Source organism: Ovis aries, chromosome 14, assembly GCF_016772045.2.
Source record: "Ovis aries strain OAR_USU_Benz2616 breed Rambouillet chromosome 14, ARS-UI_Ramb_v3.0, whole genome shotgun sequence".
Lineage (NCBI taxonomy): Eukaryota > Metazoa > Chordata > Mammalia > Artiodactyla > Bovidae > Ovis > Ovis aries.
This window is the reverse complement of record NC_056067.1, coordinates 36,439,931-36,460,826: the sequence shown is the minus strand read 5'-3', so window position 1 is coordinate 36,460,826 and position 20,896 is coordinate 36,439,931. Positions and strand designations below refer to the sequence as shown.

The 20,896-nt window shown below is 44.4% G+C and overlaps 1 protein-coding gene across 6 annotated transcripts in view; it reads right to left on the bottom strand.

The window, feature by feature from the left end:
- WWP2 (WW domain containing E3 ubiquitin protein ligase 2) overlaps positions 1-20,896 on the bottom strand; it is a 145,051-nt gene that overhangs the window by 64,438 nt on the left and 59,717 nt on the right. For all 6 annotated transcript variants that reach the window (XM_060398453.1, XM_042231872.2, XM_027978133.3 and 3 more), the window contains exon 6: positions 18,814-18,910. In XM_060398453.1, coding sequence (XP_060254436.1) covers positions 18,814-18,910 — 97 coding nt within the window. The remainder of the gene's footprint in view (positions 1-18,813; positions 18,911-20,896) is intronic.

Below are 20,896 nucleotides of genomic sequence, written 5' to 3'. Positions count from 1 at the left end.
CCAGTCAAGGTCTGGGTCCAGGGATTATCTCCCCATGTTCCAGAAAACGACCTGATGCAAGTGAGGCCCCCAGGAGAGGGCTCTTGGCTGTCCCTTGCCATTCAAGCTTTGACATTCAGTGTTGGCCTCGGTCCTCAGTTAACCCTGAGAGCCACAGCCTCAAATGCTGTGAGATATTTGGCACTGTCCTTCATGAAAGCCAGTAACTTGAACTCAATCATTATTTTCTGACCTATTAGGCCATGTTCTAGAGCTAGCAACAAAATAAAAAGAGTTCCTGACCTCAAGGATCTACATGCTAGGGGAAATGCAGTGATCGATAATTCTGCTCAGACACAAATTTGCATCACTCCCTATGAAGCTGGTATGTGGGAGTCACTGGCTAGTGAGTGAGCCTGAAGGTAACTTAGCTCTATCAACCAGTGCAGCTTTGTTGATCATCATCACATATGCAATAGTTTATGCGGCGCATAAACAAAACTTCGTTTTTAAAAAAAAAGCAGCCTTACTATCGGTAATGTCAGTTAAAACAAAATGAAGAGTCAAAAGAAGTAATAGCTCACAAGATAGAAAAAGAAAAGTTTCTGCTAAATTAAAAAATGAAATTCAAAATTTGGTGGTGGCTCAGAACTTGGGATTGGTAAGTCTACCATATCCCTTGCGAGGAAATGGATTTAAAAAGCACATCATTAAAATTCAAAACTTCTGCCCTTTCAAAAACACTATCAGGAAAATGAAAAGCCAATCCCTAAACTGGGAAAAATTATTTGTAAAATATGTATCTGATAAAGAATTTCTATCGAGAATATATAAGGAAACTTTCAAAACTCAATAATAAAAAGAATAAACCAATAAAACTAACCGAAAAGTTTTAAAAGAAAAGATCTACAAACAGCAAATAAGCACGGGAGAAACGCTCGCCATCAAGTCATTAGGAAAATGCAAATTAAAACCACAGTGAGATACCATCACACAACTATACGAACAGACAAAGTAAAAACAAACAAAAAAGCCTGACACACACACACAAAAACAAAACAAAAGAACCTGACAGTAAACAGTGTTAGTAAGAACACAAAGCACCCAGGTCTCTCAAACACTGCTGAAGGGAATGCAATGTGGTACTATCATTTTGCAAAAAAGTTTGGCGGTTTCTTATAAACATGCACTTAGTGTACCAACCAGCAATCCTAGGCCTAGGTATTTATACAAGAGAAAAGAAAACATGTTTTTACAAAACTTGTAGGCAAACTATTTTGGGTGACTGTTCATAATTTGCAAAACCATAAACAACCCAAATCCGTGAATGAACAGATCGAATGTGGTACATCCACACAGTGAAACACTACTCAGCAAACAAAAGGAATGAACTACTGATGATGAAGCGACATGGATGAATCACAAATGAATTATGTGAAGCAGAAGGGGACAGATACAGAAAGCTACAGAGTGTATCATTCCATTTTTATGACATTTAAGAAAAGGTAAAACTGCAGGGACAGGAAACAGTATCTGCCAGTAGCTGGAGAAAGAGGTAGAGGCTGACTGCAAAGGGGCAAGAGGGAACTTTGGGGGGAAATGAAACATTCTGTATCTTGATTTTCGGTGGTGGTTACCAGACCATATGGGCTTCCAGGTAGTACAGTGATAAAGAATCCACCTGCCAATGCAGGAGATGGTTTCGATCCCTGGTTGAGGAAGATCTCCTGGAGAAGGAAATGGCAACCCACTCCAGTATTCTTGCCTGAAAATCCCATGGAGAGAGGAGCCTAGAGGGCTACCATTCATGGGGTAAAGAAGAGTTTCAGGCACAGCTGAGTGACTGAGGACACACCAGACTCTATACTTCCATCAAAACCCACAGAACTGTACACTGCATAGGGTTTACGTTACTGTATGCAAATTATACCTCCACAGACCTATCTTCATTTTAAAAAGCAATCTGTGTGTTTTAGTCACTGCAAAAACAACTCATCACATGAGGAAAATTCTTAAAGTAATCAAAAAGTTTTAAAAGAAAACCTAAGTATGGTATGAGGATATGTGTGTGCTAGTCACTCAGTCACGTTCAACTCTTTGTGATCCCATGGACTGTAGCCCACCAAGCTCCTCTGTCCATGGGATTTTCTGTGCAAGAATACTGGAGTGAGTTGTCATGTCATTTCCTTCCCTAGGGGATCTGCCCCCCAAAAAAACACCCAGAAAACAAGAACCTTGAAGGGAATATGATTCAGGCAATACTCAGAACTCTACAAACACTCTGTATTAATAAATACAGGGATTCTTCAATGCCCGAGGACACATCTCTTGCAAATGTCAAGAATTCATGGCTGACCGGATACTGGGTGCCAAGCATATTTTTCTATCTTGGTAAAAGAGGCCCAGAATATAAAGGGAAGTTCTTTGACCTCAGAATTCAAGCCCATTAGCTTGGCAAAAGAGAAGTTTCTGGGCAGAACCACTGATAGTGGGGTTTTTCCTCCCTTTAAATTTATTAAAGGAAAAAAAACAGACACAGAAGTTAAAATTGCCTAAATAACTTAAAACTGTTCTCACATCCCAATCCAGGGAATTGATTTTTGCCTAGATGACTAGAAGCAAGAGAGTGGCCGTCCTGCCCCTCTTCCAAGTCCTCTTAACTGGGCATTGTCTTTTAATAGCAGCATGGAAACAAAATGAGTGAGGCTGGGCCTGTTTCCAGTAAAAGACTCAGGAAAAAAAAAAACAGTCACTTAAAATAGAATCATGGAGGGAAAAATGGGAAGCAGTGATGGGAAAAGAAATGGTTTCCATCATTCAGAGAGGCGTCACTAAGCAAACCTGCTCCCACCTACATGCAGCCTCCTCAATTCTTCCTGTTCATTCAAATGTGGACAAGGGGGGGGGGATGGGAGGGGGGTAAAAGGGGGAGGTGAAAAGGGAAAGGCGCAATTAAGAGTTAAAATGGGACTGCTGGAATCATTCTGAGGGTAATTTACGGCTCCATTCCACACCCTACCTCTGGCTGCCAGCCTCAGAAATGACAGGAAAGGTAAAAATAAAACAACTGCCAAGTCCATTCTACATGACAGAAAGACAAGTGATTTACTTCTGCACAATCTGGAGAACAGAGAGACATTCTCAACGGTGGCAGCTTTCTGAGACTGAAAAATTCACTTTAAGAGAGACTATATACTACATTTTGATTCATCTCATTCCAGGTTTTATGTTGGGCTTCTAGCGGAAGCGGTCAGTGTCTCATTCCACCCCACCCCCACTTGTGGCAGCAGGGAATGACCTGGGGTTCCCTGAACACAGAAGCCCCTCACTTATTTGTCCCATGTCCTGAGATGGTACAAGGGCACAGGACGCTCCAGCAGCTCAGGAGACTGTCAACCTCCACTGATACACAGCAGGAAGCTGCAGGGGGCCGACCCTGAACACGGGGCTCCAACTTCTGCTATAGGTGGACCAGAAAAGGCTCTTCCACCTTCTTCCCCCTGGCATCACCTCTTGCTTGAACCTGGCCTATCATAGAACATCCCTGAGCTACAGCCACAGACCTGAAAGGACCACACGGTACCAGAATGACAGTGCCCAGGACGCTATTTCTAAGTGTTCTGACACAACAAATCACAAAGGCAGGGATTAAGCAGGAAGGAGGCACACTCCTTAAAGAATATGTTCATCAGACGTTCCTCCAAACCTCCCTCTAAACTCCTCCCAAGGGAAATCTGGAGCTTTTGCTGATCGACTCGCTGGCATCCTCTTCTCTGGACTCTTCGCCCAGCTGGCTCCTCATTCAAATCCTGGTCTAAATGTCCCTCACCTCCCAGGCTGCACTAAACTCCCTGACTTCTCTGGCATAGCATTCTATCCTTTTCCTTAATGGCATTTTTTTTTTAACTTTTTATTTTGTATTGGGGTATAACCGACTAACAATGTTGTGACAGTTTCAGGTGAACAGCTGAAGGGACTCAGCCTTTCTATTTGTAATTTATGTTTGTTTATCTGTTTAATGTCTAACTTCAACAAGGCCCATGAAGGTGGAAGCCATGTCTGTTTAGGTATAACTTTATATAACCAGCACCTAGCATCTGCTTGGCCTCACAGTAGGCACAAAGAAACATTTGCTGAATGAATAAAAGACGCAACCTCTCAAGTACAAAAGCACTCTTGGGCCTGTAACCTCTAATATTTCCCATGTTCCTGGCAATCCAGTCACTCCTCACCTCCCTGTCTCCAACCACCTCTTTAAAGAATGGAATCTATGCCAAGAGACGGAATCCACAAGGTAGTAGGTATTGAGAAGTGTCAGAGCTAGTGTCTTCCAAAAAGGTTAGCCCTCAACATCACGTAAGAACATTCTCTAGTCTGCAAACCAAGGTCTACAAATAAAAATCGTATCATTACACTTTTTTGTGTGCCACATATACTAAAACTGCAAGACAGTCTCCAGATCCAACCAAATTTTATTTATCATGGTTTTGTTGTTGTTGTTGTTCTAGCTATAGTTTTCAAGCATTCTCCAACAGGTAAAGACTAGGCAAGCGATTGAACATGGGAATTAAGAGATACCTTCTATGGTAGGAATATTTTCTAAAATGCCCCTTCTCCCAAAGACACCCCACCTCAATGCATAAAACCAGGGACTGTGATGACATATCACACAGCCTGAATTTCTGCTGAGCACGTGGCCTTACTCAAGTTGGAGGTCTTAAAGAGAGATGGCAATGCCCTGTGGAATCAGTGCTCATCTCACAGGGGTGCCATTTCTGTGATCCAAATATCCTTCATGAGACACACACTCTTGACATTTCAATCATCAGTTGGGGATGTGAATAGTTATCTATATGTGGGACATCACTGTTCTCAGAGGGTCAGTAAGTAACACTCTCTCCTGGTAGAGTTCAGGAACATGGACATTACTACACATGCTTTTTCCAAATAAGACGTATTTATGTGTCAGCTTATCTCTGATTCCAGTGCTAACCATCGAAGTTGTAAGGACTTGAAAAGAACAATCCAAGAAAAAAGTTCAAAGTGGAAGTATCAATCATGAAGAATAAATAAAACAGGAGGAGCAGAGACTTCCCTGGTGGTCCGGAGGTTGGGACTCCATGCTTCTACTGCAGGGTGCGTGGGCTGGAGCACTGGTTGGAGAACCAGGATCCTGCATGCCGCAGCCAGAAAAAAAAAAACAGGGGGAATCCACCACCCTCTTGGCGGTCTCGCTAAGCTTTAGAAAGACAAGGCTGTCCTGATAAAAAGTCTCCCCTGTACCCTGTGCCCCTGAAACCATCACTTCTCAGGGAGTCGAGGTGCCAAGGAATGTAAACTGGTAGCAAGACCCACCCTGAAGTCCTGGCAAGTGAGAAGCAGGAACACAAGACTCTTTCAACTCAACAAGGATTCACTGAGCTGCTGCTACGTGCAGCCGAGCACTATTCCGGGCCCTGGTGGGGACACAAAGATGCATAAGGCCCAGATGAGTTTGGCTGAGAACTCCCCCTGTACCCCTCCCCACCTTCAAAACAAGAGTGCTATAGATGGGAGAGAAAAAAACCAACTCCTCAGGAGTCCCCATTTCATCATTCTTCTCTACATGTAAAGCAAAACTGTAGGGTGTGATTTCAAATAAAGGTTTTGCTTACCTTTTTTAAAGGGAAAAACTTTAAAGAGAAAGAACAAAACCAACCATAGTTCTTCATCTCCCCTTCTCCTTCACCAAACAGTAGTGATCCACACCATCTCCCACTCTAGGCTTTCACTAATCTCATATTAAAAATTGTTGTCAATTTCTCATTTGAAAGTTGTACCTTCAAAGGCCATTTATGAGCATACAAAATAGACCCGACACATAGACGTGCCATGAAAGTCCAAGAGAAGTCCCAGTCCAAACAGAAAATCTTCAGACAGGGAGCCAGGGAAGAAATTCTTGTTCTCTCTACGCTGTTAGGTGCAGAATTTCACACTCCATTATCAAATAATCCGTGAGCCAAAGATACCTTCAACTCATAAAGACAAAGAAAAGGCAGGCCAAACACAGGCTTAGAGTGGCTAGTTAGCTTAGCAAAGAGAGACAAAGAAAGCAGAACAGACAGCACTTAAAAGGCAAGAGGATGAAAAGACATCATCAATCACAGAAACAAATGGACCAGCCATGACGGTTTAAAGATACAAGGTATTATACTGGTTTGGGTTTGTTTTTCAATCTTTTTTTTTTTTTAACTGAAGTATTGCTGACATACAAACTGTATTAGTTTCAGGTATACAACATAAGTCATCCGACATTTATATACATTCTGAACCGATGTATATAAAGTCTAGGAATCATCTGCCACCAAAGTGAACACAAAATTATTGCCCATATTCCCCACACTGTACATTATATTCTCATGACTTATTTATTCTATAACCAGAAGTCTACATCTCTTAGTGCCCTTCATCTAGTTCTTCCAACTTGCCACCCTCCTTATACGGTTTGTTAAAAATCCAGTTCAATGATGTTTCGAGCAACACTATCTAATATATAAGCACCAAAAATGTGGAAACTAAATGGATGCAGAAAATATGACAAGAAAATACAAAACAAAAGGAAGCTGGGGAAGTTATGCAAATACCAAACTAAACAAACTTTTTAAATGATTTTAAAAACTCAGGCATAATTTACATATAGTAAAATTCACTCCCTTTCAAGGATAGAGTTAAATGACTTTTACCAGCATATACAACCGTGTTATCATCACCACGATCAAGATATAAAATACTTACACTGCCCCCCAAAATTTCTTGGTGCCCTTGGTAGTCAATCCTTCCCCTCAATTTCCAGCAATTGCTAACAGGATTTCTGTCCCAATCATTTTGCCTCTTCCACAAAGTTATATAAATGGAATCACAGAGAATGTAGCCTTTTGTGTCTGGCTTTTTTTTAATTTACCATCTTAATCATTTTATTTTACTTATTTATTTACTTTTGACCCCACCACCTGGCTTGCAGGATCTTAGTTCCCCAACCAGGAATTGACCCTGGCCCCAGGCAGTGAGGCTTCCCTGATACCTCAGTTGGTAAAGAATCCACCTGCAATGCAGGAGACCCCAGTTAATTTCTGGGTCGGGAAGATCCCTTGGAGAAGGGAAAGGCTATCCACTCCAGTATTCTGGGCTGGAGAATTCCGTGGACCGTATAGTCCATGGGGTCGCAAAGAGTCAGACACGACTGAGCGACTTTCACTTTCTCTTTCACTTTCCAGGTAGTGAGAGCGTGGACTCCTAACCACTGGACTGCCAAGGAAGTCTTTTATATATCTGGCTTCTTGCATTTAGCATAATTCTTTTGAGAGTCATCCATGTTGTTTAACGCTGTTCCTTTTTATTGCCCAGAACAAATAAAATTTTAACGATGCTAGAAAAAGAGAGGATCACAAGATAAAAATTTCAATTTACCCATAAGACATATTTCAAACTTGTATAGTGGGTCCAAGAATAAAACCTTTAGATACACAAAGCAGAAATTCTTGGATACAACCTGGCCCCACCTATTAACTGCCATCACCTCCTATTTTCCCATCATTCCCTCCACTCCAGCCAGACTGGCCTCCTTCAACTCCAAAGGCCCACTCCCAGCTGAGTTCCTTGGCAAGAGCCACTCCTCTGCCCAAAGCCTTCCCTGACGAGAGAGCCTCATGGAGAAATCCCTCACCTTCTTCAAGGCTTTGCTTATAGGTCGCCTTCTTAACCATACCTCTCTCAACTACATTATTTCATAGTGCATCCTGTTGCTTTGTAACAAGTCCACAAGATCAAACCTGCAGACAAGGTCAGCTGGGCCTTTGCGGCTGTAATTTTGGCAGAATGGTAGGGGGCAGATGCCAGAATGAAGTGAACTAACACATAAATAGGAATAAGGATAGGAGACTCAGAATATTGAGACTAGTGTTTTCGCTATATTTTCAATAGGTATGGGTACATAACAACTCCAGGAAATCCTGTGATGTGTTCTGCGCTTTCGTTCTGTAACTATTTTTACCTAATGCAAAGTGAAAAACCTAAATATAGAATTGTTCCAGTGTATAAAAAAAGTCGTTCTATTTAGGTTATTGAGTATGCCATCATAAAGGCAGTCGCTAAACCAAACCCTAAATCTCCACTTCCACAGACCTTGGCGCTTTCGAAAGGAGCCAAGCAGGGCCAACAGACTCCTAAAGGAAACGTCTAACCTCATCACACCAAACCACAGCCACAGACACCATGGCTTCAGCAGTCCTTTTCCCCGCCATCCACATCTGTCCAAAGCATTTCCAGTCAGTTCTGTTCCGATCTCTGATCATCACATGCCCAAACTGCGCTAGTTCCTGTGACTCAAGTCTTTTCTCTGAGATCCATACTATTTACTGACTTCTCTCTAAACATTTTCCCTTCTGTCGTCTTTTTCTTTTTTTTTTTAATTATTTATTTATCTGGGTACTCCAGGTCTTAGTTGCAGAATGCAGGTTCTAGTTCCCTGATCAGACTACTGCATTGAGAGTGTGGACTCTTAGCCATAGGACTACCAGGGAAGTCCCAACTCTTGCCCTTTCAATTACAGTTTCCTAGGACTGAGAAGTCCTAGAATCCAGATACAGGTCTCGTTAAAGTAGAAATTTCACCCCTGCCCCCTAAATCATGGAGACCCTTATACTGGTACCACTGTTCAATGTCAGGAATACACTTTGTGGTCCTCTGCATCTCCTAGGTTTGGCTTGCGTTCTCCTCCTATGGATACACTTTGAGAGGAATGACTCTGCCCCAGAGTCACTCAGTACCACTGTTCCACAGAGCCTGCTAAGCACTAATCACGACCATTATGGGGAAGTCATTTATTTTAAAGTGGCAGCTTCAGACTTCCCTGGTGGTCCAGTCACTAAGACTCCACACTCCCAATGCAAGGGCCCCAGATCTGAGCCCTGGTCCAGGAGCCAGATCCCACATGCTGCAACCAAGTGTTTGCATGCTGCAATGGAGTCACCCCCTGCCGCTAGTCCTCCACTCCTCTCTCCCCAGTTCCCACAGCAATCCTCCTGATCCCTAGGTCCTAGGGACCTGAATCTAGGAATCCTCTAGGACCCTGAGTCTAGCCTTGGCCTCCACTGTGTCAAGACATTCCTACCTTCTTCTGCCTTCTCCTGTGTCCCTTCTCCTACCCCTTCACTCCAGGGGCTAGCAGACTCTCTGACAACAAGGCAGCTAGGTTCTGGAAGCAGTTTGTTGTTTTAGTTGCTAAGTCATGTCCAACTCTTTTGCAACCCCACAGACTGTAGCCCACCAGGCTCCTCTGTCCATGGGATTTCCCAGGCAGGAATACTGGAGTGGGTTGCTATTTCCTTCTACAGGAGATCTTCCCAACCCAGGGACCGAACCTGTGTTTCCTGCATTAGCAGGCGGGTTATTTACCACTAGTGTCACCTGGGAAGCCCAAATGAATGAGTATGTGCTGTATTCAAATAAAATTTTATTTACAAAAAGGAGTTGTCAAGAGGATAAGAATACAAGACTCAGACTGGAAGAAAATATTTGTAAAAACATACCTTGATAAAAGACTGTTATCCAAAATATACAAAGAACTCTTAAAACTCAACAAGGAAAGGAAAAACCTGATTTAAAAAATGGGTAAAAGGCCTGAACAAACACCTCACCAAAAAGATATATAGATGGCAAATGAGTATATGAAAAGGTGCTCTACATCGTATGTCATTAGGGAAATGCAAATGAGACTCCACGACATGCCTATTAGAAAGGCCAAAATCTAGAACACTGACAATACCAAACGCTGGTGAGGACGTGGAGCAACAGGAACTCTCATCTGTTGCTGGTGGGGATATAAATGGTATAGCCATTTTGGAAGACAACTTGGCAATTTGTTACAAAACTAAAAGTACTCTTTTGCTCTTACCATACAATCTAGCAATTGCTCTCCTTTGTATTTATCCAAAGGAGTTGAAAACATGTCCACATAAAAATTTGCACAGGGCTGTCTACAGTAGCTTTGTTCAAAATTGTCAAAACTCGGAAGCAACCAAGATGACCCTCAGTATGTGAATGGATAAATAAACTGTGGTATGTCCAGAATATGAAATATTATTTCAGTCAATTCAGTTCAGTCGCTCAGTCATGTCCAACTCTTTGCAATCCCGTGAACTGCATGCGGCATGCCAGGCCTCCTTGTCCATCACCAACTTCTGGAGTTTACTCAAACTCATGTCAATCGAGTCAGTGATACCATCCAACCTCTCATCCTCTGCCGTCCCCTTCTGCTCCCACCTTCAATCTTTCCCAGCATCAGGGTCTTTTCAAATGAGTCAGTTCTTCACATCAGGTAGCCAAAGTATTGCAGTTTCAGCTTCAGCATCAGTCCTTCCAATGAATATTCAGGACTGATTTCCTTTAGGATGGACTGGTTGGATCTCCTTGCAAGAGTTCAAGGGGCTCTCAAGAGTCTTCTCCAACACCACAGTTCAAAAGCATCAATTCTTCCGCACTCAGCTTTCTTTATAGTCCAATTCTCACATCCATACATGACTACTGGAAAAATCAAAGCTTTGACTACATGGACCTTTGCTGGCAAAATAATGTCTCTGCTTTTTAATATGCTATCTAGGTTGTTCATAACTTTTTTCCAAGGAGCAAGCATCTTTTAATTTCATGGCAGCAGTCACCATCTGCAGTGATTTTGGAGCCCCAAACAATAAAGTTTGTCACTGTTTCCATTGTTTCCCCATCTATTTACCATGAAGTGATGGGACCAGAAATATTATTTAGTTCTAAAAAACAAATGAGCTATCAAATCATGAAGAGACACAGAGGAATCTCAGATGCATACTACTAAGTGAAGGGCTACAATCTGAGCTACAAATTTTATGATTTCAGTTAGATGACATTCTAGAAAAGGCAAAACTATATAGACAGTAAAAAGATCAATGGTTAACAGAATACAGGAGATCTTTAGAGCACTGAAACTATTTTGTATAATGCTATAATGGTGGATGCATGTCACTATACATGTGTCAAAATCATAAAGTACACAACACCAAGAGTGAACCCTAATATACACTATGGACACTGGGAGACAAAGTCTCTCATTATCATTTGGGATGATGATATGTCAATGTAGGTTCAACGATTGTTGAACACAAACCACTCTAGTGTGGGATGCTGACGGCACGCTCTCCACTGCAGGAGGCTGTGTGTATGTGGTAGGTAGGAAATCTCTGTACTTGCTGCTCGGTGTTGCTGTGAACCAAACATTGCTCTAAACAAACAAACAAGTGGCAGCCTGGATTTGACCTGCAGACCATGGCTGGCTTCAGCTATCATCCTGAATATCTTGTGTCAACATTACCAAATGACTAATATGTCCAAATGTGCCAAGTTCTCTTGTTCTCAATTGCCTTTGCCGACGCTGTTCCCTCAGCCTGAGTGACTTCCCTTTCCCCCACTTCACTGGTCTGCAAACGCCTTCAAAATACAGATCAAACGTGTGAAGTCTTCCCCTATTATCCCCTGGTGGATTTAGGTAAACTTTCCACTAGCTTCGCTCACCACCACTATGGGGTCCATCGGACTACACTGGAACTGTCAACTCTGTCTCCCACCAGATGCCAGTCCTCAACGTCAAGGGCCATGACTTTTTTATCTTTTTATCTACAACCCAGCTCACAGCCTGGCATTCATGTTTGTGGAACAAATACTGCCTCCAACAAAAACTGCCTCCAATAAAGACCAATGAGATAAAACAAATCTGAATAAACAAACATTCAATAGGGAATTCCCTGCTGGTCTAGTGGTTAAGACTCTGTGCTTCCACTGCCATAAACCTGAGTTCCATCCTTGATCCCACAAGCCACGTGGCATAGCCAAAAAAAACAAAAACAAAACCCTAAAACAGAAAAAGTACAATAATGTATAATTTTAATCAGTGCAGAATTAATAAATTAACATATAAATAAATGTGTACTTCATCTCGATGATGACTATTCAATGTGCAGCTCTGGGAATGCAGGGTAGCTCTTGTCCATGGTGTCAACCCTATTCCTTACATACCATCTACTCAGAAGAGAGCCCTGCCAGCTCCTTCTGTGCAGGAACCGGGTCTCAGTTATTACTATACGAGTAAACAAATTACTCATATTCCTTTTCTTGCTCCTATGTCTTCCCCAGCAAATGTAATGAGCCTACAGCTAGATTTTAAGTAGAAGTTATTGGGCAGAAGACCTGAATGGAGACCATAAAGACATTTGGATCAGTGACACGCTGACAGGGTGACATCGCCACATCACTGCAGGCTGAAGGGGCTTCCCTGGTGGTCAGTGGTTAGGAATCGGTGCTTTCACTGCTGGGGCCCCAGGTTCAGTCCCTGGGTGGGGAACTAACGTCCTCAAGCAGCACAGCATGGCCAGATCTAATTAACTGCAGTTCCGAATCAAGCACCGTTAGCCATCTCCGTGGCGGGACCGGCGGCAGTGGGCAGCAATGACAGAGAGCGGCCCCGCGCCGGAGGCTCAGCTCCCACCTGCCTCTTGCTCCCATTAGCTTTGCTTCCTGGCCGTCGCTGGTCCCCCAGGGACTTCCAGCAGTGTTCCCAGCAGCCTCTCGCTCAGTGGAGTTCCTTTCTGGGCTAGGCTGTCTGCAGACACAGCTGATGAGCTATTTAGAGCTCACCAGAGACCTTGGGTCTTTCCATGTCTCTGAGATTAGGGCTTTTAAATCTCCAGAGGTCACTAATGCCAAGGCAAGGGAGTCAATAAATCTGATATGCTTTCATCAGAACAGGATAAAAAGAGAGGAGAGGAGGGTGGGTGAAAACTCTGTCATAGGAGGGTATGAACTCACATGTCAAAGAACTGTGTGGGAGCTTGTTAAAATGCAGATTCTGACCAACACGGTCCAATACTGATGGCTGATGGGGAACGGAGGCCTCCAGCCCTTCACACCAAACACACACACAAACATGCTCATGCACACTCGTGTACATTCACACATATTCTTACAATAAATATGTATATAGTATGTAATAAAGACAAATTAATCATTTAAGCCCCTATATCTTCTTAACCAAGATCTCTTTCACAGATTTCAGGCCTATAAGTGAAAACCTCTATGAACCCAAAATCAAATTCAACACATTCTCCCATTTGCTCATACCATTTCCCTGAAGGACGATGGAAAATCTACAGGGATTCTAGACAGAGGAGCTAGTTGTTCAAGCTGGAAGAAATCTTTTCTCATCTTTTTTTTTTTTAATTTTTTGTTTTGTTTTGGGGTATAGCCAATTAAGGATTGACAACGTTATGATAGTTTTGGAAGAACAGTGAAGGGAGTCAGCCATACGTATACATGTATCCATTCTTCCCCAAACTCCCCTCCCATCCAAGCTGCCACATAACATTCAACTGAGGTCCATGTGCCATAGAGCAGATCCGTCTTGGTTATCCATTTTAAATATAGCAGTATGTCCACACCCATCCCAAACTCCCTCTCTCTCTCTTCCCTCCCACCTCCCCACTACCATAAGTTCATTCTCTAAGTCTGAATCTCTTTCTGTTCTGTAAGTTTATTCATATCATTTCTTTTTAGATTCTGCATATAAGAGATGTCAAAGGATATTTATCCTTTTCTGTCTGCAAGTCAGAAGGAATCTTAAATCTGTGCTTGGAGCAACAGCATAGTTCACAGACAGTCCTATGATGGTTTCACCCATCAGTTGACACCACCTTAACTCCCTGCTTTCATGTAATAGCCAAGGAGGAGGGGGTGAAATCACAGGTGATGAAGAATCAGCAAACCACAGAGGGATTCCGATGCTCTGGCTTTCCACCTTCAGTCTGGAATTTCCCAACTATTTCTCACCTGACGGTATCTCTGAAGAGGTCTGCCAGTACCATCAGGGATTCCCCTGCTGGGTTCTTTTTCCCTCCATGCTCACCCCACTGTTAGCTTCTCTAGTTACCACCGATAGCCCCTGAGCCACTGTACTGAACCCTTGGATGCTGGACAAGTCTCTCTGCAAACTTCCGCCCTCCTTCTCCTCAAGTGTCTTCCTCTCCACACACTCATCTCTTCTCTCTCAGAGCCTCCCATGGTGTGAAACTTCACATTCATTGCATATGTCATGAAGACTGCATGTGGAACGCAGACACCGTGCTTCTGGCAAGCCTCGTGCAAGGCAATGTGTGCACGACACCGGGCACACAGGAGATCTGCAGAACCTGAATTGACTTAGGCACGGTTCCCAAGTCAGCCCTCATTCCAGCAAAATAAAACAAACACTGGGGGATTATTGGAGGCTGTGGAAGGCCTTCCCAGTGCCAACTAGCACACACTCTCCCAGGGGGCTCCGCAACACTGAACAGGGAACACAGGCTGAGGACGCAGGCCGGGACAGTGCACGCACAGACAGAGCCCTGGGCACCCCACGCAACGGCCCCCACTCCACACACAAAACGGCACCAGACTGGCCCTCTCGGGCCACCAAGATTACTGCTATTCTGACACACGGTCTGGCAGTGGCTAGCTTTCACCTGGATCCTGTTCCCAAGGCCCAGATGACATTCTCCCACCTGATATCTCTAAGTGGTGGAAGCGCAGCCGCCAAGGCCAGCGTGGAGCATCGTCTTAGAATCACCAGCTCCACTGCTGTAAAGATGAACAGGGCGGAAGAGAAACGAGTACTCGTCATCCAGCCTGGAGAAACCCAAAGTTCTGAAACCTATCTGCCTCAGCGGTAGACAACAATCTCTGCTACCGAACACCATCCCTATTCAGCTTACCTAGATTGGTAGATGATAGTTTCTGTATTTTGAAATATATCATGCAGGTGAAAGAATATATTAAATATTCAGTTAAAGAAAAAAAAACCCTGGGCTAAGAAATAGCATTCCCAGTACCCAGAAGCTTTCATTGTGCTCTTTCTTCATTAAACCCACCCACCAGTGACAACCATCCTCCTGAATTCGGGGTTAATGATTCCCTTCTGTTTTCTACAGTTTTACCGCCCACAAAGGTATCCATAAAAATATATATATATACACACATGGTTTCATTTTACATTTTTAAACTTTATATAAATGACATTATACTAAATTTTTTTCCTGTCATCTGCAGCTCTTGTTCAACATTATGTTTCTGAGATTCCAAGACATTGATATTAACTTTCTATTCCCCATTTTTTTGCTACCAGATAGCATTTCGTTGCAAGACTATACAACAGTGTGTGATATTACCTCTTTCTTTACTCAACCAGACCCACTGAGTGGATACTAAGGTGGTTGGTCTGCTAATAACTTTATGCCATGGGCGGTGACACCGTGCTGGCTTCCATGTGGCAGCCCAAATGGCAAAATAACTGAAGATGTTCTACCTGGTGACCTGTAACGAGTGGGAAAGATCCCAGGAGGAGACGGCGCTATGAGGTCCTGTTCAGCAAGCACCTGGAAACGCTGCTGGATGAACTTGGGGAAATGAATCCTTAAGATGCAGTTCTTACACAGTTCCAGTTCTGTAGCTTTATAAAGCAGGGGCAGGATAGGAAAAGGCTGCTTTCACACTGCAATCTTCACCTTCATGGGCACATCAGAGCACCTTTGATCATGGAGAACAGCACCCAAGTCCAAGAAAAACCTACCCTTTCAGACGGCGAAAGCTAAATATTTAGTCTGGGAGGTGGCGGGCCGAAGCCCGTCATTCTCTCTGCCACAGGAAACCAAGGACAGCGGAGGATTGTCCCTGAGTCCTGAAGGTTTGATTCATCACCCTCCTAACTACAGACTCCTGGACAGGAATGCTTCATCATGCGTTACGTCCCAGGTTTGGGGGTAGGGAAGTGGGGCGTGAAAGACAGTTTCCAGATGCGAGCCCTGGCCACCTTTACTGCGCAATGCCTGTGCGCAAGGCCCTCAGGTGGTACTGTGTGTGAGTCACTCAATTATGTCTGACTTTTCCTGACCCCATGGACTATAACCCGCCAGGCTCCTCTGTCCATGGGATTCTCCAGCAAGAATGCTGGAGTGAGTAGACATTCCCTTCTCCAGGGGATCTTCCCAACCCAGGGGTTGAACACGGGTCTCCTGCATTACAGACAGGTTCTTTACCATCTGAGCCACCTAACTCATCCCAATTAATTCCTGCAGTGATCCCGTGAGGCAGGCGATACCCCCATTTTACACCTGAAAAGACTAAGAGGCTGAGAAGTTTGATGACTTGCCCAATAATGTGTAGCAAGTCAATGACAGGTCAGGATTCAGTCTCCATCTGCTGCCAGAGCCTCACACTCATCCAGTAGACCACCCTGCCACTCCCTGTGTGCACGGTGACTTCATAAAGGCCACACATCCAAGCGTTTGCCACCAAATGGCAGCGGGTTCCATGCGAACATACAATGAATACCTAGATGGCAGAGGCCTGTGAACATTCACAGACCACACATGGAAAATGTAGCAGCGGCCAGGCGGACAGAGGAGGCTCCCAAATGGCTTCAGTTACCTATAAGCACTCTGTCCACTGACAATTAACTACCAGTGAATGTCCACTGTGTGTTGTGGGCAAAGTTGCGACTGATTTTCTGTTGAAGTCTGGCTACTGCTCTAACAATCAAAAACCCTCAACACAAACAAGAGCACAAAGAAGGCTATCCAGATATGTGACTTTCAAGGTCTACCAATCAGAGAACTTCAGAGAGCAACAAATAGCTCAAGAACTTAAGTCCGAACCTGTTAAGAGCTGAACACTGCCTTCCTCCAGCCCCAAATTAAGTGACATCAGCTGTGCTTGACACAAATTTTCCAAGTCAGCTCAAAGACCAAGATGGCAGTGACAAGCACCAGGGCTCAGAGGCAGCATTCTCACAGTGAGCACCTGAGGTGTTCCTCTCCACCAGCCACTCATCACTGAAGAGATTCTGTTTTTCTAGCTCTGGGTGCCAATGTTGATACAAGATTTGCCAGTTGTATTGTTGGTACTTGACCCTGTGAGACTCCAGTAGTCATGTATGGATGTAAGAGTTGGACTATAAAGAAGGCTGAATGCTGAAGAATTGATGCTTTCAGATTGTGGTGCGGAGAAGATTCTTGAGAGTCCCTTGGGCAGCAAGGACATCAAACTAGTCAATCCTAAAGGAAATCAATCCTGAATATTCATTGGAAGGACTGATGCTAAAGTTGAAGCTCCAATATTTTGGCCACCTGATGTGAAGAACTAACTTACTGGAAAAGACCCTGATGATGGGAAAGACTGAAGGCAGGAGAAGGGGACAACAGAGATCAGATGGTTGGATGGCATCACCAACTCAATGGACATGAGTTTGAGCAAAGTCCGGGAGATAGTGAAGGACAGGGAAGCCTGGTGAGCTGCAGTCCATGGGGTCACAAACAGTCAGACACCACTGAGCAACTAAACAACCACCACCCTGTGAGACCCCGCTACTTTTCCCAACTTAAAGTCTCTCTTTTCCGTGATAGACCAGGTGACCCATCTTCAGGATATGAGGCCAGAGCTCTGCAGAAGCTTGGAGAAGAGACAACAGGGAAATGGTACCTCTGCTCCTAATGATGCTACAGACGGAAGATCCGAACGTCTAACCCTCTCTCGTTCCTGATGCCTGCTCGCCTTCACAACCTCACAAGCCCTCAAGACCACAAAATCCGGACAGGCTGATCGCTGTCTGCAGTGCAATCTTTCCAGATGCTCTGGGTATACAGCAGCCCCAGCTCACTATATACTCTGTTTCTTAAAGCATTATTCCCCCATGCCCCAGGACTTGTTTGGGAAGATTTTACCATCCACCTGCTCTCTGGTTTACAAACTACATTCCACATGATTCTTTTCCTGAAAATTTCTTCAAAATGTCTAGGAATTTTGTACAGTGTAACAAACAATGAAACAATAAACAATATATAATAAAAACTCCTCCCCATCTAATATACTTAAAACTATTCCCCTGCCTGGGAATTTAGTGGCCATGGAGATGAGTATGCACCATTAACACAGGTATAAGATGGGGATGTCAATAAATAAAATTAAGTCTAAAAATAACATCATTTGTGATGTATATATAACAAGTATAATACAGCTCAGACTCTGAGTGCAGGAAGTCTGAATCAGCACTCCAAAGGGAATCATGGATCATCCCCACAAACAAAAATGTACAGAGAGAAAATGTCGCGTACACAAAAACACAGCTCTGAGGACCTCCCTGGTAGTCTGCTGGTTAGAACTCTTCCTGCTAATGCAAGTCGCAGGGGTTTGATCCCCGGTCCAGGAGGATCCCACAGGCCTTGGGGCAGCGAGGCTTGTGTACCACAACTACAGAAGCCTGTGTGCCCTAAGGCCCATGCTCTGCAACAAGAGAAACCACCGCAATGAGGAGCCTGCGCACCGCGACTGGAGAGCAGCCCCAGCTCACCATTAATTACAGAAAATCTTTGCACAGCAAGCCTAAATAAAAAGGAAAAACAAAAGAACCACTGCTCTAAGTGTTCCTTTGCATTTCCTGGAAGGATAACTGTGGCCATGGTACCTGATCATCAAAAAGCAGTCAAGCTCTGCTCAACTGAGCAATAAACAACTTGGTCCATCCCCATCTTTGTCAAGGAACCACTGACCCATTTGAGAATCCTGAGTTGTGCATTCCCCTCTGGGCCATACTGACATACTTATAAGTCTTGCAAGTCAGTTACAAGCTCTCTGGTAATTTCTGACAGTTTCTAACATAAACTGTTCCTCGTCACTTTCCCACATGTTTTCAGGAGCTCTGAGCAACTCCTGGCTCCCCCTCCTTCACAGGGCAGGAGGAGGATGTCTTACCGGGATCTCCCACCAAAGCAGTTTGTGCTGGGGGGCTGGTGGCGGTTCTCTGGAGCGACGGCTGTCCCGCTGGATTCTCTCGAAGGTGGCTGTGAACCTGGAAAAGGGATCCATCATAAGAAAGAACCATTGAGAAGCTTACACCTCTGTTCGCGATATGGGTACGGCAACACCGCTAATTGCGTGTTTCCACCCCAGAGGAACAGCGAGTGTCCACTAAGCTGCAGCTGCCAGCCCAACAAGGACAGGGATGGCCAGGTGAGATCTGATTGGGGCCAAGGAACAAAGGGGCTCAAATCCGGGAAACACTTCTTCCTCCTCAAGACATTCAAGAACATCTCAGGCACTTTACAAGCACACTGCCTTATACATTACGTGAAACCACACCACGTGAGACAGAGCCCAGATGCTGGCCATGCCGAGTGGGGGCAAGGAATTGGGGCATCTCTCCACATCGCAATCAGCGAGCTTTTGAAAAGCCAAATCAGGGACGTCCCTGGCAGTTCAGGGGTTAAGAATCCATCTTCCAATGCAGGGGACATGGGTTCCATCCCTGGTCAGGGAACTAAGATCTACATGCCACAAGGCAACTAAGCCCACAACTAGAGAGCCCGTGGGCCACAATGAAGACCTGATGCAGCCAAAAAAATAAATAAATATTTTAAAAATAAAATTTAAAAACTTAATAAAGTCAGATCAGATCCAATCTAAATCAAATCATGACACTCTCCTGATTAAAAACCCTTCAACAGCTTTCTGCTTCTTATGTTGAGGTTCCAAATCTTTACCGAGGTCTTGGAGGCTATGTGATCCAACTGGCCTCATCTCCCACCACTCTACTTTTCTCACTCCTCACCATCCAACTATGGTTCCTATGGCTATAGGAAAGGCCACACTCGCTTCCATCTGAGAGCCTTTGCTCCTGAAACCCCTCTACCTCTTACTCAGCCACCCCAACACCTCACATCCCCACCTTGGCCTGCCTAAACTCATGTTCTAGCAAATCTCAGCGTCCTCAAAGAAAACCTTTTCTGGGTCCCTCATGTAGATGAGATTCCCCTAAAGTGGAGGAACCTCACACCACCCAGCACTCTTCCTTCATAGCAGGTCGGTTATGATTATATACTTATTTGTGCATTTACTCGTTCGGTGTCTAACATCCCCTGCCCCTGCCAAGTAGATCACAAGCTCTAGGGAGCAGAGACCAAGTGAATTTTACCCCTGCCATCTGGCCAGCACCTGGTCCAGGAGCTAGTACATACCCAGTGCCCAATTATGGACATATGTGCTGAATGAGTGAATGACGCGTGTTCTCTAGGTGCACCTAAAGCGCCCCAAGCACCATGCAGCCCAGCTGAGGGAGGATTTGTAGCAGTAAGGCCCATCCAGTCACTGAGACTCCACCCAAATGCCCTTGAGACAGAACTCAAATCTCACCCCCTGCACCCATGGAAAGCCTGGTTGGGGCCTGGAAAGCACCATAGTTACATCACATTTAATGAGAAAAAATTATGCAGAGAGCCAACCCATTTCAAACCTCAGACGTCATGAAATAATTTCCTGCTAGATCCAAAGGTGACTAATTTCAGACTAGATGAAAAGAAACAAACCGCCCACATTCAGGACGAGGCAGGAACCACTCTCTGATTTCCCTGTTTCTTGCCTATATGTTGCTGGTGTGAATCTCTGATACACACGGTTCCCCTCTCCCAACCAAGACCATCTCATAAAAGACACTCTCAAGCTCCCCAGGGAGTTTAAGTGGGTTGGGAAGAAGAAAACAGGGCCCAAGTAATATTTAATAAAAATCTTCTATTTTCCAAAGTCCATGTGGGATGAAAAGATGTTTCTCTCTGTTCTCAAACCAAAATAACACACTCACAAAGACTTGACATTTATTTTGGTCCTTTATCAGAAAGCAGTCCTTGAAAAATCATGTCATGATTGGGATCCACAACGCTCAGAAGAGTCAGGGCCGGCTAAGCAGTACCTGAACCCAGATATCTGGTAGAGAACCAAGCTCTGGCGACCTCCTCAGCCCTGCCCTGCCCCGCCCCACCCTGCCCTGTCCCAGCACAGCCCT